The sequence below is a fragment of the Atractosteus spatula genome, chromosome 3, assembly GCF_055471065.1.
Source record: "Atractosteus spatula isolate fAtrSpa1 chromosome 3, fAtrSpa1.hap1, whole genome shotgun sequence".
Lineage (NCBI taxonomy): Eukaryota > Metazoa > Chordata > Actinopteri > Semionotiformes > Lepisosteidae > Atractosteus > Atractosteus spatula.
In genome coordinates this window covers 74868751-74878138 of record NC_142708.1, presented here as the reverse complement: position 1 = coordinate 74878138, position 9388 = coordinate 74868751, and the positions used below count along the sequence as shown (strand labels likewise).

Below are 9388 nucleotides of genomic sequence, written 5' to 3'. Positions count from 1 at the left end.
GCGTGTATAAAAATGTCAGTCATACAGTCACCTCTGCGGGTTCTTTTTCAACTCTTTTGTTTTTCAAAACAATAAAGATGTAAAAGAGGACGGTGGCGGGCGACAAAGAACCAGGGTCGTGCCGGTAAGAACAGACACACAACCTTGAAGCTGACGAACACCTAACGCAACTGGTCTGACATGCAGAACGCCGGGCGGTCTCGCTCCGACACCGGGGCTCGGGGCCGCGCGCCCTGAGGAGCGGGAGAAGAGGCGTCGCGTGTCTCAGCACCTCGCGACACAAGCGCGCGTGATGACCGGTGAGGGGTTTTCAACCTCTAAATAGAGTTGTTTCAGTTTCAGTTTAACCATCGCACGATTCTACACATTTCACAGATTTTTATTGCAAGTACAACAATACAAGTACAACAGCGGGACCGCTGATGTGTTTTTTTTTTTCTATAAAAGTGGAAAAATGGACCTCGTTGACGTGCCAGTAAAACTATTGTAATGTATCGTCTTGTGCTGGAAACTTAAAAGGCCCATTTTGACAATGGAGATTGGTGATGTTGCGTATATCAATAATAATAATAATAATAATAATAATACGATATTAAATTAATTTGTTGACACCGATACACGGCCCATACCTACGTTTCAGCTCGACCAATTCCGAACAAGACCAGCTAAAGCTGGCGGGCGGGTTCAATCTCGTCTTTTCCGCGGAGTCCCCTCTCTGCCTTGAATCCTGCCGGGGCGAGGATCCCGTCCTTCCCGCGGGCTGGCGGCTCGCTAGGCGCCGGGGAATCCGCAGGGCGTGTCCCCGAGAAAGTTCAAGGCGGTTTCCTCAGTTTGCTCGAGGCGTGTTCTCGTGCGAGCCTGCGTCTGTCTGTCTGTGTGCGCGAGGAGGCTGACGGGGTCCGCCCGGTTTCGCAACAGGGAGAGACGAGGAGCGCTTAACGCTTCGAAAGCGCTCTCTTTAATGGCTTCGGAGCGCCGTGCAAGCGGCCGTAACCGCTGTTTGCAAACAGCCGTCGAAACATTGTCTGTCTTTTTTAAAAAATGCATTATATTACTATAAAATTGATTATGCAATAGAAAAAAAATATGTATATCTATCAATGCTGGTTAGCAAGCAAGGCGATAGCTCTTTCAGAATGTTCTGAATGCAGAGGCTGCTTTTTTGCATTTACTTACTAGATCAAGTAAGGGGCTGGACGTGTTCGAAATGTGTCTGCAGGCACACGGCGGCGGTTTGATAAGGCGGAATTTCGCGGTATTTCACATTACAGGCAGATATTTGGTCCGTTCTTGCACTCGGCTTCTGTCATTAATTTTTTTCTCGGAACCAGCCTAAGAGACCCTGCCAAGATCTAACGTGTAGCACAAGCACAGCGCATAGTGTCGTTCAGTTTCTGAGAAACCGTATTTACTGCTGTGACGGACAGAAACGGGTTGGCTGTAAGCTGTCTCGTTTGGTACGATTTTCTTTTGTAATCTAGAATAAATCTCCCCTGCACAGGTTATAAGAACCTGTGAGAGATTCTCCTCTCAAATCCGAATCGGTGCGCTGATAGTAAAAGTTTCTATTATTAACAGCCTACAAGGCCAATGCGATTTCTGTGGGAGAGGGAATCCCTAAACGTCATTGCTAGGATACCAAACAAAAACACAGACTAGACAACCCCATATATGGGCACGTACGTCATCGGAACTCCGAGGGCGGGACTAGGAAATCCTAGTTTACAATGCCGCGCGTTGAGTTCGTTTCATTCATAAAGACAAGAAGCTGCTCCGCTGCGAGGATCTTACTACCAACCCCAGTTAACACGCGGAGCGGATTTTTTAGTACTGTCTCTTTGTGTGTTTGTTCTTTGCGTTGTTGTTTTTTTTTTTAAACGACATTCACCATTTCTACCGGAAAAACCCATGGATTCTACCCGTTAAACAACCAGGAGTTTATAAAGGAAGCGCTCGGGGGACGCGGAGTAATTCAAAACAAGGAAACGCACGGATTGGTTGCTGGGACTTGTGTTTTCGCTGGGGGGGGAAGGATCGCTGCACCTGCAGGAAGCCGGCCAGGGGATCAGAACAGGTGAGAGCCCCCGCTTGTCGTCTAACTGAACCGTCCGGGAAGAGCGGGCTGAGGAGCGAGCGCCGCGAGCGGTGTTTCCATGTCTCTCATTTACACCAGGAAGTGCACGTGCTTCAGTGACTCCGGCATTCAGAAAAATGTAATGTTTCTCCTGGTCGAACCGCGGTGACATTTAAGCACGCGTATTTTTATCGGCTTGCGTTTGGAGGCACTGGCGACTGTGTCTTCATCGTGTGTCTTAATCGTATGATATCTGCACAATGTAGAGAGGGACGTGTTGCGCTCCGTAGTCTTATTCGTGCTCCTACTGTTTTCATGGCGCGGTAGAAAATGACAGCTGTGTTTCCCAGTCCGCTGTCTAGCGTGCGGTCTGGGTGCACATGTAGAGGGGGGCCGTCCTGTTACTACGGTTTGCCAGCCCGTCGAAACACGGGCTCCGCGCTGCCCTGTCTCGGAGCAAGACCGAGCTGTGACCTGTCGCTAACCTCACCTGCCTGCCGTGTGTGTTGTGTGTGCTGGCCGGCGGCTTGCAGGGCTGCCGAGGCTCCGCAGGGACGGACGCACCGGTCTCTCGGCTCCGGCGGGGAGATGTTCCAGGGGTTCCCCGGCGACTTTGACTCAGGCTCCCGCGGCAGCTCGTCTCCTTCGGCCGAGTCCCAGTACCTGTCCTCCGTGGACTCCTTCGGGAGCCCACCGACCACCGCTGCTCCTCAAGTAAGTCAAGCCGATTTTTAAGGGGCATTGCAGATTCTACAAGTGTGTGTGTGTGTGTGTGTTTTACATAAAATAGACGATGTGACAGCGATGTGTTTCTGTACCCTTGCAGTAGCCTAGTAGAAAACGCAGACAGCTTGTTTAGGAACTAACGCTAAAACTGCTGGCTACCCGGGCAGCCGACAAACTAGAAAGCAAACCGAGAGCACCGTACAGTACCGTGCCAGGGATGTCGGAGCAGACACTGAAGCTGCTCCGTGCCCACAAAGGTTCTCTGAACACACACACGCACACACCAAGAGAGAAACCCGCAATTCTCCGTGTTCCTCAAGCAAAGCACCGGAAGCTGGTTTCTCTCCGCGTCGAGCTGCGAAGGCGTCTTTTTTTAGCGATTCTCCGGCGCTCGGACAGCTTTCATCTTGCGGGGATGGAAAGCCAGTCAGCTGCCGGCCGAGCTAGCCGGCTGCGGCGCGGTGGGTTTCCAGCGCTGCGTAACGGGTGACGGGCTCGGAACTCTCCGACTGACGCTTGGCACGCACCCGCCAAGCCCCTCCCTCGCCGGCACGGTCCTCTCTCGGCAGCCCTGTCAGTGACGTCGACGCGTTCTATTTTGGAGTGTTACGTCGCGTTGCTAAGGGGAACACGGGGGGGAGCGGAGGAGGAGGAGAGCTCTGATTGGCTGTAACGGGGGCTTCAAAGCAGCGCCTCCCCCTCCCCCACGTGGCGTGTGCTGTCATTCGTAGGAGCGCAAGAGAGGCTTGCTTGAATATTAATCATATTGTAATACAATGTAATCGCCTGTGAGCTAAATTAAGCCCAGATTCTAGATATATTAGGGGTTTCTAATTTTACTTTTGCAACGTCGTATATGTGCCTATTTTTACCGCTGTCGTCCGGTGTTTCGGGGAAAAAGAGATACACAACACATAGCACCATAGAAATGGACTTCTTGCATTGGACTGGAAAAATATTAACTTGTTTTTTACACAAAGCGTCGCATAATAACTATCTATACAAGGTTAGGAGTCCAGTAAATGAATATCGTAATTGGAGGAAATATGCACAATAAGTAGTACTTCACGATATTAAGAAACAACCGTCTAAAAACACATTTTGTATTCTTAGCTTCCGTTCTCTATGATTATGAAAGGTAAAAATACTTGTGTATTTTACAAGGATCACCTTTCAGGGCTTTACTGAAAGCAAGCACTTATTGTGCCTTATGGGACTGGATATTAATTTGCTCCGGCTAATCACGGCTCTTTCCTAATTAATAACGATGGCTTCCTCACAGATATTAGTCACCACAGCTCTGAAAGACACATTTAAATTTTAATTCACACACTTGAACATCCCAAACAACATTCCACGGTCGGAATGTTGTTGTTTTTTTTTGTTTGTTTTCCTCTTTTTTACTTTTCAGCGTGGAATGAAACCTGTTCCACTGCCGCTGCCTACTCTAACCTCGGCCCAGTTACTCTAGGAAGTCCTGCCGCCGGCAGCCCGCTCGTGATAATGTTACACACAAGGCTGTAGACAAAAAAAAGAGCCTGTGCTTCAGTTCTAGTTATCACCTGTCCACACGTCTCTGTCCTCAATAAGCCTCGCTTGCGCTCCTGCTGCTTGATGGTGGTGCGTGCTGCTCGAGTGCACCTCTCTTCTCGCTGTCACGCACGCCAGCGGGCAGCTCTCGGACAGGGTCGCCGATCCCACCGGTGGGTGGGGATTGTAGGATCTTCCGAGGTGAAACGTAGTTTACTCTTGAAAACACTTTCTCGGGTTGGAATTGTCAGTTTTTGTGTGTGTGTGTGTGTTACTAATGCAGCCCGTTCGGGGTCAGCCTCCAATGAGGCATCGCGTTCATTGGGAAAGAAAAAAGAAAGCGACAGGCTGAGGTGTTTACCCAGCTGGGGCTCCGCAATGGATACGGACAGCTGTGCAAAGTGCAAATCCGGTGATACAGAATTGCAAATGCACACTTTTGGAGAATTGGAGAGCCGCTTGCTGGGCCCTTGATAGTGTGTGTGCTGTGTTTTAATGTAGCTCTAAACTTACGGAATTCTGCCCTGTATCTCTGTGCAGTGGAGGCCTAACCTGGCGCCCCCTTGTGTCTGTCTCCAGGAGTGTGCGGCGGCCGCAGCGTTGGAAATGCCAGGCTCCTTCGTGCCCACCGTGACGGCCATCACCACCAGCCAGGACCTGCAGTGGTTGGTCCAGCCCACCCTCATCTCCTCCGTGGCGCAGAGCCAGAGCACCTCTGCTCCTGCCACTTCCCAGCAGGCGCTCATGGACCCCTACGACATGCCTGGGCCCAGCTACTCCGGCCCCGGCTACACGCCCCCCAGCGCGGACACCCCCGGGCCCAGCCGCCCCACCCGCACTCGCACCCGCCGCACTCGTGACGAATCGGTGAGTCCTGCCTCTCCCTCTCCCTCCTTCTCCGCCTCCCTCTCCGCCTCCCTCTCCCTCTCCCTCCCCGCCTCCCTCTCCCTCTCCCTCTCCCTCTCCATCTCCCTTTCCGCCTCCCTCTCCCTCTCCCTCTCCCTCTCCGCCTCCGCCTCCCTCTCCCTCTTCCTCTCCGCCTCCGCCTCCGCCTCCCTCTCCGCCTCCGCCTCCGCCTCCCTCTCCCTCTCCCTTTCCGCCTCTGCCTCCGCCTCCCTCTCCCTCTCCCTCTCCCTCTCCATCTCCCTCTCCGCCTCCCTCTCCCTCTCCCTCTCCCTCTCCGCCTCCACCTCCGCCTCCGCCTCCGCCTCCCTCTCCCTCTCCATCTCCCTTTCCGCCTCCCTCTCCCTCTCCCTCTCCCTCTCCCTCTCCCTCTCCGCCTCCGCCTCCCTCTCCCTCTTCCTCTCCGCCTCTGCCTCCGCCTCCGCCTCCGCCTCCCTCTCCGCCTCCGCCTCCCTCTCCCTCTCCCTCTCCCTCTCCCTTTCCGCCTCTGCCTCCGCCTCCCTCTCCCTCTCCCTCTCCCTCTCCCTCTCCATCTCCCTTTCCACCTCCGCCTCCCTCTCCCTCTTCCTCTCCGCCTCCCTCTCCCTCCCTCTCCCTCTCCGCCTCCCACTCCCACTCCCTCTCCCCTTTCCCCTCTCCCTACGATCTCCAGCTACTGTCACCTGCCTCCAAGGGAACCCCTGTGACCCCCCCCCCAGAACGCGCCGGCGTCTCGTTAACACGTTGTCTCTGCCCCCCCATCAGCTCACCCCGGAGGAGGAAGAGAAGAGGCGAGTGCGCCGCGAACGGAACAAGCTCGCAGCCGCCAAGTGTCGGAACCGCCGGCGGGAGCTGACCGACAGGCTGCAGTCGGTGAGTGACCCCGGGTTCGAGTGAGGCTGAAGAGAGAGCAAAAAAACACTGCACGTTACCCCACTCATGCTACTTCTCGGGGGGCTTGGTGCAATTATGACCACCCCGTCGTTCAGGACAGATGTTGGTGTTACAGAGTCCCATTCCGTAAGAGTCTGAGCCAGTCCAGGTCTTCCCTGTTGTAAGAGTCAACCCAGGCAGGAGCTTGATGTTTCATGCGTTCTGTCTTGTGAGGAATTATGAGGTTACGGTTACAAATGTGGGTTGCATAGTGGTGCATGGTGCCTGCTAATTGCTTTGGTCCCTTTCTGACCACAAATTTCAGGTTTGGGGTGGTTTCCTCAATCCCCTTCAGAATTCTGAAGTTGCATCAGTATCTCCGGTCAAGGGCAGTACGGTGGCACAGTGGTTAGAACTACTGCCTCGCAGTGCTGGGGCCCTGAGTTCAATTTTGCACCCGGGGGGCTGTCTTGTGTATCTTCCCTGTGTTTGCATGGGTTTTCTCCCGCAGACCAAAGACAAGCTGGCAGGTTATTTGGCTTCTAGGAAAATTGTCCCGAGGTGTGTCTGTGTGTCTGTGTGTCTGTTTGTGCCCTGTGATGGACTGGCGTCCTGTCCAGGGTGTATCTGCCTTGCTCCTATTGCTTGCCAGGGGACAGGCTCCAGCTCCCCTGTGACCCTGTATTGGATAAAGTGGTTAAGAAAATAGATGGATGGGTGTTTCAGATAGAGGGGTTTAGGAACATTATAATACCAAGCAGGATAATCCGTAATGAAAATAAATCATTATTATGATGCCAGTTGTCATAGATGTGCCCAAAATATACGTGAACAGTTGGTATCGTTGGAGTCACCTGAGAGCTTTGACTCTGGCAAAAGAGCATAAACTGGGATAAACAAAATATTAACAACAATAATAACACCTAGACGACATGCAATGATAAAACACTAACATGTTACTCTATTTAGAAACAAGGCGTCGATAAGGCCTGCATCACAACCTGCCAGAAAAACTCAGACTGCTACCCAGTACTCAAAAATCCTACGTAGTGCCTTACAGGCCACAAAAGAGGGTTAAACCTGCCTCTTAAATAAAGCAGAATTCAGTCTAGAGTCAGATCTCCCTTCCCTTAAATCAGGATGCTCCAACGTGAATGGGAATCTACCTCCATATTCTAAACACATATCCACTAATCTGGGAAGAACGTTTTTAATCTGGGGATTCCTTATGAAGGAAATCAGAGTTTCCTCTGTTTCCCTGCTATTGCCTCTTTTTATCCTGTGTTTCTGGACTGTTGATGACTCTTAATGATTTATCAAGAAACTTAGTTAAGAAAGTTAATTTTAAGTGAAAGATAAATGAAGGTAAACCAGAATATTCCTTTTGATTGAGGTCTCTCCAACCCCCAGGAGCTCAGTAAACGCCTCATTTTCTAGTTGTTGTTTCTGCTTGCTTTGAAACCCCAAGAACTGAAAGCATTAGCTTCTTATGACCATGGTAACAGTATCAAAATCAGGCATTTGCTTCTGTGTCTTCACGTATAATATTTGTGCAAGAGCCTGAAGTGCAGCGAGGAGCTGGAGTCTTGTTTCTGTCCTGGTGCCCACTGGACCAGCTTGTCTGCAACATGTCTGCTGTCTGCTTTGTAAAACTGACAGCGTTGTGGCCGGGAGATGTGAGCAGTGGCTCACATGGGCTCATAGGTTCAGACAGTGCCTGCCAGAGCACCCACAGAGCAAAAGCATTACAGGGATCCATCCTGCTGTACGTCCTGCTGTTTTTGACACGAAAGTAAAGTCGCGTCCAGCCCTAATCCTGACCCTCCCCCTCGCTCTCCCAGGAGACGGACCAGCTGGAAGAGGAGAAGGCAGAGCTGGAAGCGGAGATCGCGGAGCTGCAGAAGGAGAAGGAGCGGCTGGAGTTCGTGCTGGTGGCCCATCAGCCCGCTTGCAAGATCCCTTACGAGGAGGAGCCGCCCCAGGGCCAGCTTGCTCAGCAGCAGCCCGGGCCGTCCGTGTCCATCTTGGGGCTCAGCATGAAGGAGGACCCCTTCTACCTGCCTGGGCCACCCGCACCCCCCGCCTACCCCCCCCACCCTCACCCTCCCAGCGAGCAACAGCAGCAACAGCAGCAGCCCGGGCTGATGCCGGAGGTAGCCTTTTCTAGTTCTTTCTATGCCCAGAGTGGGCCTGTGCTGAGCGCCCCGTGCGTGGCAAACCCCTCATACACATCTTCATTTGTGTTCACCTACCCAGAGGGAACTTCGACCTGCGGGGTCAGCGCCAACCAGCGGAACAGCAGCAGCGATCAGTCCTCAGACTCCCTGAGCTCGCCGTCACTGCTCGCGCTGTGATCGCCACGCGCTGTGCCATCGCATTAGCCCCGCCCCCGGCACGCACGCTCGCACACGCACACACAGGCGCACACACACACACACACACCCGTACCCGCGACCGCGCGCGCACGCCTCTCGCCCTCACCGCCCGCCTGTGCAGCCTCCTCTCCATGTTGTCTGGGCGCAGACTGTGCATCTAAACGACAACAGCAACAAAAAAACCACCCATCCAACAAACCGCCCCTTGCCTCTCACCCTCTCACCCCATCTGCCCGCCTCCCGTTGTGCTCCGACTCTCAATGGCGCCGCACTGCCTTCTCTCTGTTTTTTTGTCTTCTCTCTGTCTCCCGCTGTCTGAAGCCGGCCCCCGAGACCTCTCCAGGCCCCTCCAGCTCGTGGGACTTCGACTGAGCGCGCCTCATCCGCTTTGGGATCAGGAGCCGCGCAAATAAAATAAACGCGATTGCTCACGGGCGTTTCCCTCCCCCCCGGCGGTGGTGGCGGCGGCGGTGTGGGAGGGGGGTGTTAAAATGAACTGAAATTAAAAGTGCAAGATCTCCAAATCGGTGGCTGGGGGGCGGCGAGCTGGACCTGGGTTTGGAAACAAAAATCCAGAATCGGAACATGAATCCGGGCAGGAGCGTGAGACTCGAGAGGGGGGGCGACGCGGGAGACCGGTGAAGGTGTTGTACGGGCGTCATGGCATAACACAGCCGCTATCTCCGGCCCTGTCCCACCCTCCCAACCACCTTTCCTGCAATGCCTGTCGCATCCCAGGAGTCTCTCTGTTTGGCTCAGTGTGCATCGTTCTTCCTCGTGCTCAAGTTCTCATTGACGTGTTTTTTTATGACGATTTCAATCGTGTCTGGATGGACTGCAGCTGCCTTTGATGGTCTTCACCTACCGGTCATGGGGGTTTTTTTTCCATTTCTTTTTTTTTCCTTTCCGAGCAGACTGGTGCATTGTG

The 9388-nt window shown here is 53.3% G+C and overlaps 1 protein-coding gene across 1 annotated transcript; it reads left to right on the top strand.

Moving 5' to 3' along the window:
* Nucleotides 1-2638: 2638 nt before the first annotated feature.
* fosb (FosB proto-oncogene, AP-1 transcription factor subunit) lies at nt 2639-8439 on the top strand. Its single transcript, XM_088911558.1, has 4 exons — nt 2639-2788; nt 4871-5197; nt 5978-6085; nt 7927-8439. Exons 1-4 carry the CDS (start codon nt 2663-2665, stop codon nt 8437-8439), a joined length of 1074 nt encoding a protein of 357 aa, XP_088767684.1. The 5' UTR covers nt 2639-2662.
* The last annotated feature ends 949 nt before the right edge of the window (nt 8440-9388 follow it).

Coding starts and splice junctions, on each gene's coding strand:
- fosb (XM_088911558.1), top strand. CDS start 2,663: ATGTTCCAGGGGTTCCCCGGCGACTTTGACTCAGGCTCCCGCGGCAGC. Junction 2,789..4,870: donor CGACCACCGCTGCTCCTCAA/GTAAGTCAAGCC, acceptor ATCTCTGTGCAG/TGGAGGCCTAACCTGGCGCC. Junction 6,086..7,926: donor TGACCGACAGGCTGCAGTCG/GTGAGTGACCCC, acceptor TCGCTCTCCCAG/GAGACGGACCAGCTGGAAGA.